The sequence below is a fragment of the Candida oxycetoniae genome, assembly GCF_023343755.2.
Source record: "Candida oxycetoniae strain CBS 10844 chromosome Unknown scaffold19, whole genome shotgun sequence".
Taxonomy (NCBI): Eukaryota; Fungi; Ascomycota; class Pichiomycetes; order Serinales; family Debaryomycetaceae; genus Lodderomyces; species Lodderomyces oxycetoniae.
Window position 1 is genome coordinate 110,664 of NW_026055479.1, and position 15,971 is coordinate 126,634.

The following is a 15,971-nucleotide window of genomic DNA, read 5'->3' on the forward strand; positions in this document are numbered from 1 at the left end:
TAAACAAAAATATATGATAAGAAAAAATAATGTCGTGTCGCTATACGACATTTGTATATAAAAAAAGGGTTACAGGTAGGACCAGTTATGATATTGACCCTAGTGATCTTAGTTCGTCCTCCACGTTATCATTATTCCCCTTCTCTATATCCTGATCCAAAATAACACTTGTTTGTAGTGTTGCTGAGCTTGAAGATTCAATGGTCGTTTTCAGTGCCGCATATAACAAGGACCCTTTTCTTGATTGTTCTGCAACCACAACATATTCAATTTTTCGCAGCCGTTTGCAACTCGATACACTACGTGCGCTAACCATACTATAATAATTCTCCTCCATATAAAGATGATCATTATTTTTTGCTACATTGAATGGATACAAGTTGAACTTGAAGACTCTATCGTTTGCATTTATGATATTTGATTGAGAATCTGGTTTGATTTTCCCACTGTCGAGTTTTGTATGTTGTCTCTTTGAAAAGTGGAAAATTTTTGATGTTTTGTTTAAAAATGAGCTAAATTTCGATAACGAGGATGTGGAAGACGACGAAGTGGAAGTCGTTGAAACGTGTGATGTTTTCATTCCTTGTAGTTGGAATTTCCTGAGTACTAATTCCTTTTTATCAATCATAATATAAAGGGTCTGGGGAAAAAATAAATTTGGGATATATGAGTGGCAATTTGGAAATCAGACCCATGAAATAAATATATATATATAGTATACAAAATGGGGAAGAGGAGACAGAGGGAGAGGACATAAACACACTCTAGGGGAAAGAGACGGGGGTGATGCTTTTTGTTCTACAGTGTTGGGGCAAATTATGGTATGCAGATCTAACGTTTGACCTCCATTAGTACAGAATTGTGTTTCATTGTACAAAGTTGATAATCTGGCCCCGCCAGATGGGCCCATGGACCCATAGGCCCCATCTGCCCCAAGATAAGGCCAAAATTTTGAGTCATATTGTTCAATTTTTTCACCTGCCACCACCTCATTATCTTTTTATATATATATATTTTTTTTCTTTTCCTTCTATTCCAGACGCGTTAAACTACATTACATTATATGTATATATATATATATATATATTTATTTTCAAAAATTAAGTATGCACAAACACGGAGTTGACTACAAGTATCATATGAAGGATTTGTTAATACTTCATATCGGAGCTGGAAACCATAATGAATCTTTAAATAAGAAGTATGCGACTTTGATTAAAAAAGCGCTACTGAAGAATTCATTAATTGACGCTGCTGAAGTACTTGAAAATTCGGCATTAACCAATACTGGATTTGGCTCAAGTTTGAACATGTTGGGCAAAGTTGAGATCGATGCGAGTTTTATTCTGTATACAGCTGATGGAAGTGAGGAGAACAAGCCATCTGTGAAGATGGGATCATTAACCGGGCTAAAATGTCGTAATCCAACCGAGGAAATGGCACGAATATTTCTGGAGATTGATCAGCAATATGGACAACTTGATGGTCTAGTAGCTCCGATATCGTTGAACTGTACTAGTTTGAAAAATTATATGGACATAAATGAGGACGACGACGACGACTTGATTAGTATAAAATCTTATAATACTTTTAATGCTTATAAGAAGGACGCAACCTCGAATATTAAGGAGCAGGAGGTTTCAGATACTATTGGGTTGATCCAGATCAACGATACAGAAGTGGCAATGGTGACTTCCTCAGGTGGTAACTACTTTAAGCTACCGGGGAGAATTGGGTGTGCCGGTGTTATGGGTGCCGCAATCAGTTTCAAAGAGGAACAGGACTATATGATTTGTTGTATGTGTTCAGGAAATGGAGAACAAATCATTCGAGATCATTTGGCAACACTGATTATTGAAGTTTTTGATACCAGTGAGAAATCCAATTATGGTCAATATTTGGAAAAAGTCTTGTTTGAAACCGATCCGAAATTTTATATCGGATTTGTTGTTGTGTTCAAGAGGTATGACGAGTCAACAGCTACTCTAGTTTATGGCCACTCAACAGAGTCCTTTTATTTTGGGTACAAGGTTGGCGGCGATTCAAGAGCTATACTCAGCTTTAGAGAGAAAAAAGGATGTTTTACATTTGGTGAATATTTAATTCAACTTTAAGGTTTATTCTCCCCACGTAAAGATAAATATTAGACTAAATTACAACACGATTTGTATTCGTTATTTTCTTTTTTTCAATTTTCATTTTTTCATCTTCTTTGCTTCTTTTCAAAACTATTCTTACAAAATCTTTTTCATTGACTCTATTTAACGAGAAGTAGCTTTAACTTTTTGGAATGAACCTTTAGCACCTTGTTTTGAAACAACTGAAGCACCTGAAGCAGCAGCCTTGGCCTTTTCAGCTTTTCTAGCGGCTTTTGCGGCTTTCTTAGCTTCTTTGTCCTTGGCTAATTTGGAATCTCTAGCAGCTTTCCTGTCAGATGGTTTTTGACTTCTTCTTTCTTTGATCAATTCCAATGAAGCACCAACAATAGCTCTCTGGTGTTTAATGGTCTTTCTGGTTCTCTTTTTAGAAGTTTCTTCAGAAATACCTTTCTTGTGGTGTCTTCTGTATAAAACGGTCCATGAAATTCTTCTTGGGTTCTTTCTTTGGTGGAAAAGGGAGGCAGATTTCGATGATTGGAATCTGAAAATCTTAGAGTCTCCTCTAACAAACAAGGTACCTCTACCTGGGTAGATCTTGGAACCTGAAAAGGTATCAACTTCAATCTTCATATTCTATATTGCAAAGGGGAAAAACTGTTAGTATACTAATAAGTGGGAGGAAGAGTTAGTCCGGGAAAGGGGAAAAAGAGTTGATGTGGGATTTCAACTTTAAAACAACATATAACTAGTCGTGACATCCTCCCAGCAGGTACCTCCTTGATGTGAAAAAGCTGCTTCCTCTAAATGGGTGTTTCCTTGATATAAAAAAGCTCTTTCCTCGATGTGAAAAAGCTGTTTCCTCTAAATGGGGTTTCTTTGAACAAAATCAATAACTTCACTCCCATAATAGCATTTCTTAATCCCTTTCTCAAGTTGTTCTGACATGTCCCAGTCACCGTTGTTCACTCTATTCGATATGACATACCTATTAAGTGGCTAATTGATCTAAGAAGCTATCGGTTCTAACTAGTATTGAAACTTCAAAATCTCTATAGGTTTTTTTTTCACCCAGCAGACAGAGGACACTTGAAAAAAAAATTTAGTAGCGCTGAAAAAAATCACACATGGGCTGTAGCCCCTGTCACGTGATAGTGATATATTTTTTTTTTTCCTTTCTTTCTTTCTTTTCACATCATCTCTTCTCGACAAAGTTCTTTCAGTTTTTCATTATAAAATTTAATTTTTCAATCGAGTATGACTATTTGATATTTTAGATTATTTGTTTTCTTCACATCAAGACCGGAGTGTACTATTGATTTACTATTAAACAAACACAGAGATGGTCCGTATAACTTAGATTAACTCAACACTCGTCGTCTCAATCGTTGACTCAACAATCGTTTTTTTCCCCTCTTTTCTTTTATTTGGTTATTATCAGCTTGGTGAAAATATGAAAGCTAATGTCTTACCACGGCAAATGCTTTTATTCTTTTTGGCTAGTTTTGTTTTATCCAATACAAAATCTTAGGCGCATTCACCCATGTGACTGATTTGCAGGATTTTTGAACGATTAATGTTGATACGATGGCGGAGGGGCGGGGGCGGGGAAAGCCCTCCCTTTTCAAAAAAAAATGTACATTTAATACTGACCAATTTGTAATAATTTAGGCACCAAAATCAGCAAAGAACCAAGAAAACATTAATGCCAAATTGGCTTTGACTATCAAGTCAGGTAAATACACCTTGGGTTACAAGTCTGTTGTTAAATCATTAAGAACAGGTAAGGCTAAATTAGTTGTCATTGCTGCTAATACCCCAGTTTTGAGAAAATCCGAATTGGAATATTACGCTATGTTGTCAAAGACTCCAGTTTACTATTTCCAAGGTGGTAACAATGAATTAGGTACCGTTTGTGGTAAATTATTCAGAGTTGGTACTTTATCCATTTTGGATGCTGGTGATTCTGATATTCTTACTTCTATCTAAGGTTATTTATGATTTTAGGGATATGAGTATAGAACTATATAATGTAATAAATTCACATTTCTCAACCATTTAGGAATCGACTCTATCGAGCAGAGCGAGATGGTGGAGCACACTAGCTGCCACAGACACGTAGAAGAATTACCCAATTGTTGTGCCAATTATTCATATAGTCTAATGTTGTGCCAATTATTCATTTAGTCTGATCGCTGTGCCAATTACTCATTTAGTCTAGTTGTTGTGCCAATTATTCATTTCCTGCTCCAATTTGCGCACTTCTTCTTCTTCCTTTTGTATCAAAATATCAAGATCAATCAATTGGTCTTGAGAATCATTATACTCACTTTTTAGCAATCCCGTTTCGCGGCTTTTCTTCACTGGACTAACAGCAACCTTGTAATCATTTTTAAGCACATTTTTACACTCTTCTATCTCATTTTCCATTTCATCGATATCATTGATAACCATGTTGTAATCTTGTTGATATTGATGAAGTTTTGTATTTACTTCATCATAATTTACAATCAAATTGGGATACTTTGTCATTATTGATAGAAGGCGCTCAATTCTTTGTAAAGGATTATCGATATTATTTAAGCTCAGGGTCAAATTCACTTGCTGTGTAGAGTTACTCGGAGGTAGTAATGTCGGTAATCGAGTAATTGGATCTTCATGGTTTTGTTCTTGCGATTCATAGCTTGTGTCGTAAAAACTTTCCTCGTTATAGTCATGCTCAATATACCTTTTTCTACCATCAACTCGCTCTATCTTCAGTATATCGTGTACTTGGCCAGGTATTCTACTTTTGATTATCTTGTACAAATGTTTTTCATCATTAGAAGGATCTTTCAATAAAGATGTTATCAGTGGGTGGTTTACTATCGCATTGGTAAACATATGAGCATTGGGAAATTCGTACAACTCAATATTCCTCGTCGCTTGTTCTAGACGAGCAAGCTGGTCAAATAGAGACATATCAACTAAAATTACTCACTTTATCTGCCAATTAACTTGACTAATGTGATGTATTGAATCTTCACCATCGGCGCGCCTTAAAGAAAAAAAAAGACCGATGACGGGGCCCTTTTTTTTTGTTTACCTTTTTGTGGAGCCGCATATACGTTCGTTTTGGGAAGTTCATCAATAGCAGGAGAAAAAAACTCAAAGAGATGAGATGAGCACAAGAGAGAGAGCTATAGGAGTTTATGGGGAGAGGAGGTCGTTAGCTATTGATTGTGAGGTATGGTGGTAGACTTAGACAAGCATTTACGGCCCGGGAAATCATGCTATGTGGCTTTAGGACTTGAAGGGTCAGCTAACAAGTTGGGAGTAGGTGTAATTAAGCACTTACCTGGTCCCTTAACTTCAAGTAATCGCGCACAAGTTTTATCTAATATACGAGATACATATATAACGCCGCCAGGAGAAGGTTTTTTGCCTCGAGATACTGCAAGACATCATAGGAACTGGATAGTACGAGTTATCAAGAAGGCACTTGCTACTGCACAGATCTCAGGAGAAGATATTGATTGTATTTGTTTTACACAAGGTCCAGGAATGGGTGCACCTTTACAAAGTGTTGTTATAGCAGCAAGAACTTTGGCCCAATTATGGGATATACCTTTAGTCGGAGTGAACCATTGTGTTGGCCATATTGAAATGGGGAGAGAAATCACCGGCGCTTCGAATCCAGTAGTTTTGTACGTGAGTGGTGGCAATACTCAAGTCATTGCTTATTCTAAACAGCGGTATCGTATATTTGGGGAAACTTTGGATATTGCTATTGGAAATTGTCTCGATCGGTTTGCTAGAACTTTGAAGATTCCAAATGAACCCGCCCCTGGTTACAACATTGAGCAAATGGCTAAGCGTGGCAAGCATCTAGTGAATTTACCATATACCGTTAAAGGAATGGATTTATCAATGTCGGGTATCTTGGCTTCTATTGATGGTATTGCAAAGGACATGTTTAGTACAAAGCAAAGAAAGAATTTGGTAGATAAAGAGACTGGGGAATTAATCACAGCAGAAGATTTATGTTTTTCATTACAGGAAGTGTTATTTAGCATGCTAGTTGAGATTACTGAGCGCGCTTTAGCTCATGTTGACAGTAACCAAGTTCTAATAGTTGGTGGTGTGGGATCGAATGAAAGGCTACAGGAGATGATGAAGCTTATGATTCAAGATCGGTTAAATGGACAAATTTTTGCTACAGACGAAAGATTTTGTATAGATAATGGGATAATGATTGCTCATGCTGGGTTGTTGCAATATAGGATGGGACAAACCACCGAGTTAAATGACAGTGTGTGTACACAAAGGTTTAGAACAGATGAAGTGCTTATCAATTGGAGAGATGATTAATACACAGTTAAGCAGTCATCGTGGGTTTCTTCCACCTCTAGACAAACAAAAAGTGATCCTCGGATTTGAGATGGGTTTGTCCTGTTTCATCCGTTTGATTGTGATCGCAGATCAAAATTGAAAAAAAAAAAAAATGTAGATTTTGAAAAGTCAAGGTAACCTTGTTTTTTTTTTTTTAATATTCAATTACGTTACCTGGTCAGATACGGATCTAACATATTGATCGAGAATCTTGTTTACTTTCTGATTGTCGGTCCAATTACCGTTGAAGTTAGTATTGCACTTTTCAAATGATCTCAATAAACTAGCCAATTTTCTCACTTTTGTGCCGTCCCATTTCCTGGCTGACGAGTAATCGTAAGCTAAAGCATTTTGTAAACCAAATGCATCCTGGTACTCAATTATAGCATATGCATATCTACTATCGTTTCCTTTCAATTCTACCCTTTTTATAGCCCCAAAAATACTCATTATCTCTGACAACACCATCTCGGTGATTTCCAAATTAGGTTTGTTCTTGTAACTTAACTTGCCTTCAGTCGATGTCTTGAAAGAGCTTAACATGTTCGGTAATGGTATATCATGGATAGTCTTTGTCACGCCAGTTTTGTTTTTCCACCGAATTGTCTGCTCATATACTCTTCTTCGTTTAATACCATCTTCTCTCAACTGATCAATATCAGTAGTATAGTTTTTTCTGGCCCCTTCTCCTGCTTCTTTCTCCTTATCGAGTAGATCATTTTGAAATTTTTTGATAAAGTCACTAACTTGAGCCCGACTAGCGAGTTTTTGGTTTCTCAACTCTTGCAAGGTATCGTACTGTTTTCGTAATGCATTATTGGATAATATTTGAAAGCTCGTTAGAATCAAATTGAAGCGAGAAGAATCGGTGCTTTTATCCGGATGGTGAACAAGTGCTTGCTTTCTATACGCTCGTCGTATTTCCAGTGAAGTTGCATCTTTCGGTATGACTAGAACAGAGTAAAGATCGATATCATCGTTGATAATCTGGGGTAGAAGCTCCTTCATTATTGTCTCTTAGGACTAGATAAATCAGCACTAGTGTGTTTGTGATGATTATTGCGGCTTTTCTTTTCTTTTTTTTTTTCCTTTTTGGGATTTGCAATCAAACCCGTTTGTAGTTTGTAGGTGTACGGGATTATCAACTGATAAGTCACCACCACCGCCACTGCCATCATGTATACGAGCACAACTACAATAGTTACGTCATTTAGGAAATTTCTACAAGCACAGCTGCGCCTCACTTTTTATTTTTCATCGTTAGTTCTATATTTGAATTATTCAAACACATTTTCAATCGAGTGTCTCTTTACGCTATACAAAGATATACAAGCTTTCAGCTACTGAAATTTCAGGAAATTGGTGGTGGAATTGATGAGACACTCATATGTGTATGATATCTCCGCCTTTCGTCATGTAATGTGCATTTTTGACAAATATAATCAAACCGTGTATCCTCGTTCCCCCTTTCTCCGCACATGACTCGTTTTCCCATTCTCAACGCAATCCTCTTTTCTCATATCTCGTTCACCTCCCCCCTCCGCCGTCTCAAGCTTTAACGGTTCTCAATCCGTGGTTAGATCTAAAAATCGCATCTCCTTCAGAATACCCTCTTCCTAACCCGAACCCGATTCCTAACCACACAGGGAACTGTCTCCTCTTGAAAAACAATATCGACATCAAAACACCTCCACCAAAGCCTAAGCCTGTCTTTATCAAGGCATTGGATAACACTACGTCCCATTTGTCATTCAACAAGTTTTGTGATGAGGTTGGTATGATATCTTGAGCCGTAGTAGAGGCTGGTGTACTGCTTGTTTGTGCTGACGACATTCTATTTTTTTTTTGGTTCCTAGTAGCTTGGAGAATAACGCTGCGAGCTGTTGTTTTCGTTATTGCTCTCGAATGGTGATCTCTCTTATATCTTTTAACTTGGTAGTTTTCAGCCTGAAATTTTTCACTTTTTTTCTTTGTCGCTTGTTTGGGTGCAATTTGGTTGGTTAAGGCTCTTAGTGACTGTAGAACGCCGCACGCTACCGAATATCAATACTTGGTAGACACTATTGAGTGGAGCAATACTTAGTAGCTTGCTACAGCACTATTGAGCAGAGCGAGATGGTGTCGCTCGATAGTGTCGCTCGATAGTGGAGCAACACTTTGTAGCTTGTTACAACACTACCTCGCTCTGCTCTGTGGTATGCTACTGTATTGATTGCGATTAAGATGTATATATATATATGTCTGTATATAGTCTTGTATGGCTCTATATAGTCGTATATATCTCTATATAGTCTTGTATATCTGTATATCTGTTTCCTTTATACTAATTGAAACCACTCTTTCGGAACTTCACTTGCTCTCTTCTCTTCAAACTCATTCTTTCTTAAAAGTTTGTATTCATCATTCTTCTTACATCACTCTTTCTATTACCTGGTAGCAAGTCATTTTCTGGACCATTCAAATCACTATATCCAAATTGTTGATGCAAATTATTTGAGCTAGGTAATGATCCAGCAGGCTTGAATTTTCTCGATTTGGTAATCTCTGTAACTGGATTAATCATCACCACTGAGGATCTCGCAAGTTGTGTAGCTGAAGGTACAGTCTTATTCTGTTGTAGTTGGATTTGATAGTACTGTTGTGAGGTTAGGTCTTGCTGGCTATGTTGTTGTTGTTGTTGTTGTTGTTGTTGTTGTTGAGGAAAAGCTCCTTGGGTTTGAGTTTTAGGCGAGCTCACAGGCGATGTCCAAACAGCATCGTTTTCAATTGGTACAAAGGGGTGTTTGCCAGTTGGGGGCGATGTCACTACATGATTTTTCTCGGATTGCTTGAAATCGGTAAATGTTTGTAATGACGATTTCCTAAGATCTGAGGGGTTAGGTAATCTCTGTAATGGAGGTAGGGGTCTTTGAAGGGGCTGCTGCTGCTGCTGTTGTTGTTGTTGCCATTGCCATTGTTGTTGGTTGTTGTGCTGTTGGCTTTGAAAATAGTGATATTGCTTTTGTTGATACTGCTGATACAATTGAGGATCAACAGGAGTACCGTATTGTTGTTGGTATTGTTGGTTGAATTGGTTATAATAATTTTGTTGCCGTTGCTGCTGTTGTTGATGTTGTTGATGGTATCGTTGTTGGTATTGTTGCTGGTTCTGTTCTTGTTGAATACTGTCGGTGTCTACATAAACTGACGAAGTATTGCTATATCTATTACCGTAGCTTGCATCTACATGCATTTTATCATTAATTTTGTGCATTGGTAACGAATAATTTTCATCAGCTTGGATATTCTTGGAATTACCCTTGTCTGTATCTCTGTCAAAGTATATTTTATATACCGATTTCATCCTTTTAATTTCTTCTTCTTGCTGAGGTGTTAAATGGTCCAAATTGTCATCATTTTCATTGTCACTATCGTTCGTTAACAAATTGAACGCTGAGATTCTGGGTGATTTAGTACCTTGTTTGGTAGCAACATCTTCAAAGTTGAATCGAGATTTCTTTGTTGAGAATTGGAAATTATCAGCATCATCATCATCATCATCATTAGCAGCATCATCATTATCATTATCTTTGAGTGGTGATGTTTTGGGAGATATTGAATCGTCCATGGTGTCTTCTGTTTGGTGATTATTTTCATCATTATCAAACGGTGATAGAGATTGAGATTCAGTAGTAGTATCTTGTGGTTGGCTGCTGCTATCTTCTTCGCTTACGACAATCTGGGGAATTGTTTTGTTTATGGACACATCCGATTCATTTTCATATGTAACACCAAAATCCCGTTGCCGTGGCTGGTTTTCAATACTATCACTCTCATCCAGCATCTCCGTTATATGAGAAGCGTCATGTAAGTTTTCCTCCAAAGCTACGTTAGACACATTAGGCACACCGGTATATTGTCTACCTTGAACTTTCTTTGTAGGGCTATTTTGGGATGATGGTACTCTAGATTGAGAATATGGCATTTTCTCCATATGCAATGAACTTGTTCTGGTTCTAGGCCTCACCAGCGGATCACCCAATTGTCTTGCATAATCGTCCAAAGACAACTTTGAGCTTGATTGATGTTGGTAGGGTAATACTACACTATCCACATAAGGCGGCTCTTGTCTTGAATATTGGTAATACTGAAATTCTCCCTTTTCATAGCCGCCACCACCACCACTGTCACCTGTATATCCCTTCTCGATTTGTTCCATTGGGTACCTAATTGAGTTTCTACTATGGAATGGGTTTTCTTGTACACCTCTAATTCCCGGATAATCGGGTAATGCAGTAGCTTCGCCATTTTCGTCGAAATCGGGATCGTGTTCCAAGCTTTCCTTTTTATCCTTTCGATAATTTCGGTAAAGGAAGAAACCCAATACGCAAAATATTGCGAAACACGGTAAAGCAATACACAAGCCTATTATAAGACTATTACTATTGACGGGTTTTTCGCATTCGGCTGAATTGGGGTTTCTATGACAATAGTCGGAGCTGGAGGAGGAGGATTCATTTGTGTCTGTGGTTGTTGAAGATCTTTGTTCAATATCCTGCGAGGTTGGAGTAGACCTTTCTTCTAGAAAGGAAATCATTATAGGAAAAAAAAGTGTATATAGAATCTATGAACCTATGTGTTGGGTTGTATATGTGAAAATTTGTGTATGGGTTTAGAGAGAGAGCTGAGTGCTTTTCTCTGTTAACGAGTGACTATAGTTAAATTTGAAGGATCCTAAAAACTGGATGGCATTTAAGGGAAGCTCAGAAGCTCGGTTAGTTTCGTCGAATACAAGTGAAAATATTCGTAAACTATATAAGCTCAACAGAAGCGGAAAAAAAAATTCAAGTTGTTCTACTCGGAGTGATCTCGCCAGGGTTATTTTAAGTGTGTGTGTGTGTGTGTGTGGTACTGTGATATATTTGTTCGACTTGCGAAGGGGAGGGGGGGGGTGAGGAAGAGAGGAAAACCCCGTGTGTTGATCTTTTGGGGCTAGGGACCGAGTGCTTGGGAAACTGAAAGAAAAAGAAAAGAGAAAACGGTGATAATAAAGGACGATTCAAATGAAACAATATCTACAATGTATAATATTCAATTAACGAGATGCCATTATTAAGGCGCACTAATAAAACGCATTTAATAACACCCACGTATTGTCCTATTAAAATAACAATTTTTCTTCCCCCAAGTTTCTCTCTCTAAAATATAAAAAAAAAAAAAAAAGTTAATAATAATAATAATAATAGTAATAAGCCTATTTGTCTATTTTCCGGCCCCATCTCCAGAAAAGAAATGGCCTATACTGATATTATAGGCCATTCTGTTTTTGAGTTTAGAGGAGGGGACTTAGTAATAGAACTAAGTTTATTTCGTGTTCGTTTAATCTTTTTATTATGAGAGTGCGCTCTAAAACGCTAAAATGGTTTACTAGGAAAAAAAATAATAGAGGCGGTAACTGCTTATTTTCTCATAATATTTACGCGTTGTAAATAAAAGAGTTTGAAAATGTCGCGGCTTAGAATGCTCCTATAACGCGAAACACCTAAAGGGATTGTATTTTATCCAAAGAATCCATAGCTAATAAAGTAGAAAGTAGTTGTAATAAAGTAGAGCTATAGGTATAAAGTAGAGCTATATAAAGCTATTGAATTTTGGGGATGATCTATGTATGATTGGAAACCGCTTAATTTACCTCCCCTTTAGTTATCCCTGCTTAATAAAGGTCCATTTCGGCTAGACAAATCTGTCTTGTTTTTTCTTGGGCAAAGGGGAACCCAATATGAATTGAGGTGGTATTTCTTTTTTTTAAAAAACAAAACAAAAAGATCGTTTTCATGCAAGGTTGTTGTCGTGTGAAGAATGACACCAACACTATCGACCAACACTATCGACCAGCACTATCGAGCAACACTATCGAGCAGAGCGAGATAGTGTTGTAACAAGCTACAAAGTGTTATTCCACTATTGAACAACACTATCGAGCAGAGCGAGATAGTGTTGTAACAAGCTACAAAGTGTTACTCCACTATTGAACAACACTATCGAGCAGAGCGAGATAGTGTTGTAACAAGCTACAAAGTGTTACTCCACTATTGAACAACACTATCGAACAACACTATCTCGCTCTGCTCGATAGTGTTGTAGCAAGCTGCAAAGCGTTACTCGATAGTGTTGTAGCAAGCTACAAAGTGTTACTCGATAGTGGAGCAGCACTGAGAATATATTCAGGACCTAATTCAACACCACCTTTAGGTTGTCCTCCCTTTTCAGAAGGACAACCTAAAGATTTTTGCTTGGATATTACCTATACTCGATCAATGTCATCCACTATCTATATAGAGTTGAGTAAAAGCAAAATAACTAAGAAAATAAAAAAAAAGAAAAAAAAATGTGTTTGACAATCACTAATACAGTTTAGGTATAATACAGCTTAGGTATAATACAGCTTAGGTATAATACAGCTTAGGTATAATACAGTTTAGGTATAATACAATTTAGGTATAATACAGTTTAGGTGTGTATTTGACAATTACTAGTAATATTTCAAAAAATTACTAGTTAACGAATAGATGTATAGTCAGTTTTATGCTGCAATTCGCTCAATAGTGTCGCGGTAGTGTCGCGGTAGTGCTGCTAGTTTTGGTATAGTCAGTGCTGCTCTACCATCTCGCTTCGCTCGATTTTGTACATTGACACAAATATATCTAAAAAATGGTAGTTTATGTCTATAAAAATGTCCACCAAAGATGTGCTTCAAAAGCCAACGTTTGCTCTATTGGAATTTCTTCCATTGGCTCTATAAGAATATTTCTTGCATTGGCCCGAAATATGAAATCTATAACAAGTTATATAAATATTTGGTTTATTACCAAGTTTGTACCTGTTCAAACAATTCAATTCTATGAGTAGAGTTGTTCAAATGGTCACAAACAGATTTTCGAATATCGTCAACCATATTACCATGAGCACAACTTGCAATTGCCAAAGGTGTAGCAGTTGCGCTTATCTCCTCACCAACAATGGCATAAAGATCTGGTCTCGTTTCAATGAATTCAATATGTGTCAAATCTTTTTTAGATTTGGCAATGTATTCCAGACTCTCTTCGCTATCTGATTTCTTTTCTTGTTCTTCTTCTTGTCCTACTTCATCATCTGTATTATTAGTCACGATTGGTTCAACTAAACCAACATGTGGTTGCGTGACATAAATAGTAGTTTCTATAGGTAAGCTTTCCAATTTCTGTAATTCTGGGTAGAACCATTCTAATGAACGATAATGACGGATAACCCATATCAATTTGATATTTCTCTTTGAGCCCATTTTTTTGGCAATCGAAGTGGCTTCATAATAAATACCCGGAATACCATTTCCCCCTGCAATGAAAAGGCCAGACTCATACCTGTTGATAGGCATTGGATTACCATATGGCCCTTCAACCGATACATTTATGTGCGCTTTTTGACCTGGTTGTTTGGACAAGTATTGATATAAACCGTGAGTCATACCACCCTTAACTTTTAAATAAAAAGTAATGGTGCAATCTTGCTCAACTGAATCAACAACGGTGAATGGATGCGACTGCCAAAAACATGTTGGTCTCATAAAGTATATAAAAGCATGGCATCCGGGAAATGGAATCCAATGAGCAGGTCTTTTGACCGTGACTTTTAAAGTTTCATTTGCAATCAATTCGACTTGAGCTTTACGCAATCCAAAAACAAATAGTCTTGCAATGCGTACTGCTCTATCAAATACCCATACGGAAACAGCTCCATACATCCACATAGCAAGTCCTTGGTCCGAGGTATGGATCCATAATCCAGCTATGGAAAATGCCGCCAATATAATATGCGCCAATAAGAATAACTCATAGTTGTTTCTTCGAAAAGCAGCCAATGCTTGAACACACATGATCCCAAAGATGACCATGCTGACAACACCCCATCTAACATAAGGTTTAGCCATTCTCGAACCATATTTGCCAATACCTCTACCATTAAAAGTCATACCAACACTATGCACAATTGAAAGGAGGAACACATTTGCGGAAACCCATTTGTGGAAGTAAAGAAATCTTGCTTGTGGCCAACCACTGATCCATTGCAAAAAGTTATTTCTACCGGCAAACAATACTAGTACAGGCATACACCACAACACCATTATACCAGTTCGGTCACCGATTTTCCTACCCATTTCATTCCATTCTTGAGGCCAAATGTAGTTTGGTTTGACATGATGATAGTTTGTACACGACATAACCAAGGCCATTACAAACCATCCAAACATTATAAATGACTCCAATCTCGTGGGAAACATCACGTGAACATGTTTGAAAAAGGTCTTATGATGAGCATGTGTTTTGTTGAACAATGCAGGAAGTGTGATCCAACTACGGAATGTGTTAACTGCTCTTCCTTTTAACGACTTGATAAAATTTGGACAAATAAATGAAAGCAAATTGACAACTCCTGCAAACAATACTACTCCAATCCAGTAACACATTAGGGAAATACCAAACCAGTGTGCATAATTGTAATTGTACCATCTCGTAGCAACAGCGTCGTATGCAGCGTCTATCTTTTTTGGCAGCAAATAAATTGGCTTATAGTATGGTTTAGTTTTATTAAAACTTTTATCTTGAGTAACGTTAACAAATCCAAATTCAGTAGCATTGGCAAAAGCGTCAAGGTATTTCTCTTCAGTCAAGTTTTGCTTTTTACAACTCTTGAGAAACAACCTTCTTGAGTTTTTATTTCTTGTCTTGGCTAACCGTTCAATACACTCAGCCATTGTTCCTAAAGCAGGTTGATTTTTAGCCAGACAATAGGTTGGCTTTTTGCTTTCATCAAATTTAGCAGTTTTGCCCAAGAGCCCAGTACAGGCTTGAACTGGGAACTCATCTGCATGGTAGATTTTAAAATTGTTTTCGGCTTCAGTGAGACCAAGCAATAATGCTGAAACAACGAAAACCACTAATTTCAGGGCCACCATATCTTTATACCAGATCTACTTTCCAAAAAAAAAATCAAAAAAAACAATCCAAAGGAAGTAGAACAAGAATAGGAACAAGAATAGGAACAAGAAGAAAATAGAGTTTGAAGAGGAAAGCTTTTCTACTAGAGGTAAACTATTCCTTCCAAATCAATTTATTAGGATGCACATTTCAATCTTTTTATATTACATGCTTGACAATCTACTCTTTCTTGTTCCTTCTTTACTTCAAGTGGAGTGCTCAACTTTTTATTTTTTTATTTTTTTTTTAATTCTTAATCAGATAAATTGTTCAAATGCATGAAAGGTTGAAATTTTATGTGTAAAATTTTTCATTTAATAATCTGCAATTGGCAACTGCTTACAATTCGATTAGTAAGTTGACACGGTAAAACCAGCAGATAGGTAAAGAAAAATAGAAAAGCTTTGTTTGGTTAGGCATTTTTTTGTCTCCGAATTATAAGCATAGGCAATTAAGCGAAAAGCTGCAAAAAAAAAAAAAAAAAAAAAAAAAAAAAAAAAAAGGGAAAAAA

The 15,971-nt window shown here is 37.0% G+C and overlaps 10 protein-coding genes across 10 annotated transcripts; 3 read left to right on the plus strand and 7 right to left on the minus strand. All coding sequences in view use genetic code 12, as the record gives it.

Annotated features, from left to right (window-relative positions):
- Positions 1 to 85: 85 nt before the first annotated feature.
- KGF56_004044 (uncharacterized protein) lies at positions 86 to 580 on the minus strand (the record flags this gene model as incomplete). The annotated part of the gene is made up of 1 exon (XM_049325442.1): positions 86 to 580. The coding sequence occupies one exon, from the start codon at positions 578 to 580 to the stop codon at positions 86 to 88; it is 495 nt and encodes a 164-aa protein (XP_049178902.1).
- A 559-nt stretch (positions 581 to 1,139) lies between these two features.
- FGR10 (Fgr10p) lies at positions 1,140 to 2,114 on the plus strand (the record flags this gene model as incomplete). Its single annotated transcript, XM_049325443.1, has 1 exon — positions 1,140 to 2,114. The coding sequence occupies one exon, from the start codon at positions 1,140 to 1,142 to the stop codon at positions 2,112 to 2,114; it is 975 nt and encodes a 324-aa protein (XP_049178903.1).
- Positions 2,115 to 2,261: 147 nt separating this feature from the next.
- On the minus strand, positions 2,262 to 2,729 carry RPL24A (60S ribosomal protein eL24; the record flags this gene model as incomplete). Its single annotated transcript, XM_049325444.1, has 1 exon — positions 2,262 to 2,729. The coding sequence occupies one exon, from the start codon at positions 2,727 to 2,729 to the stop codon at positions 2,262 to 2,264; it is 468 nt and encodes a 155-aa protein (XP_049178904.1).
- An 820-nt stretch (positions 2,730 to 3,549) lies between these two features.
- Positions 3,550 to 4,085, plus strand: RPL30 (60S ribosomal protein eL30; the record flags this gene model as incomplete). The annotated part of the gene is made up of 2 exons (XM_049325445.1): positions 3,550 to 3,561; positions 3,768 to 4,085. 2 exons carry the CDS (start codon positions 3,550 to 3,552, stop codon positions 4,083 to 4,085), a joined length of 330 nt encoding a protein of 109 aa, XP_049178905.1.
- Positions 4,086 to 4,313: 228 nt separating this feature from the next.
- On the minus strand, positions 4,314 to 5,057 carry SPC34 (Spc34p; the record flags this gene model as incomplete). Its single annotated transcript, XM_049325446.1, has 1 exon — positions 4,314 to 5,057. One exon carries the CDS (start codon positions 5,055 to 5,057, stop codon positions 4,314 to 4,316), a length of 744 nt encoding a protein of 247 aa, XP_049178906.1.
- A 267-nt stretch (positions 5,058 to 5,324) lies between these two features.
- KGF56_004049 (chromatin DNA-binding HSP70/DnaK family ATPase) lies at positions 5,325 to 6,446 on the plus strand (the record flags this gene model as incomplete). The annotated part of the gene is made up of 1 exon (XM_049325447.1): positions 5,325 to 6,446. One exon carries the CDS (start codon positions 5,325 to 5,327, stop codon positions 6,444 to 6,446), a length of 1,122 nt encoding a protein of 373 aa, XP_049178907.1.
- A 186-nt stretch (positions 6,447 to 6,632) lies between these two features.
- Positions 6,633 to 7,475, minus strand: KGF56_004050 (U2-type spliceosomal complex subunit; the record flags this gene model as incomplete). Its single annotated transcript, XM_049325448.1, has 1 exon — positions 6,633 to 7,475. One exon carries the CDS (start codon positions 7,473 to 7,475, stop codon positions 6,633 to 6,635), a length of 843 nt encoding a protein of 280 aa, XP_049178908.1.
- A 540-nt stretch (positions 7,476 to 8,015) lies between these two features.
- Positions 8,016 to 8,300, minus strand: KGF56_004051 (uncharacterized protein; the record flags this gene model as incomplete). Its single annotated transcript, XM_049325449.1, has 1 exon — positions 8,016 to 8,300. The coding sequence occupies one exon, from the start codon at positions 8,298 to 8,300 to the stop codon at positions 8,016 to 8,018; it is 285 nt and encodes a 94-aa protein (XP_049178909.1).
- Positions 8,301 to 8,850: 550 nt separating this feature from the next.
- Positions 8,851 to 11,043, minus strand: KGF56_004052 (uncharacterized protein; the record flags this gene model as incomplete). Its single annotated transcript, XM_049325450.1, has 1 exon — positions 8,851 to 11,043. The coding sequence occupies one exon, from the start codon at positions 11,041 to 11,043 to the stop codon at positions 8,851 to 8,853; it is 2,193 nt and encodes a 730-aa protein (XP_049178910.1).
- A 2,268-nt stretch (positions 11,044 to 13,311) lies between these two features.
- Positions 13,312 to 15,438, minus strand: FRE10 (Fre10p; the record flags this gene model as incomplete). The annotated part of the gene is made up of 1 exon (XM_049325452.1): positions 13,312 to 15,438. The coding sequence occupies one exon, from the start codon at positions 15,436 to 15,438 to the stop codon at positions 13,312 to 13,314; it is 2,127 nt and encodes a 708-aa protein (XP_049178911.1).
- Positions 15,439 to 15,971: the final 533 nt, after the last annotated feature.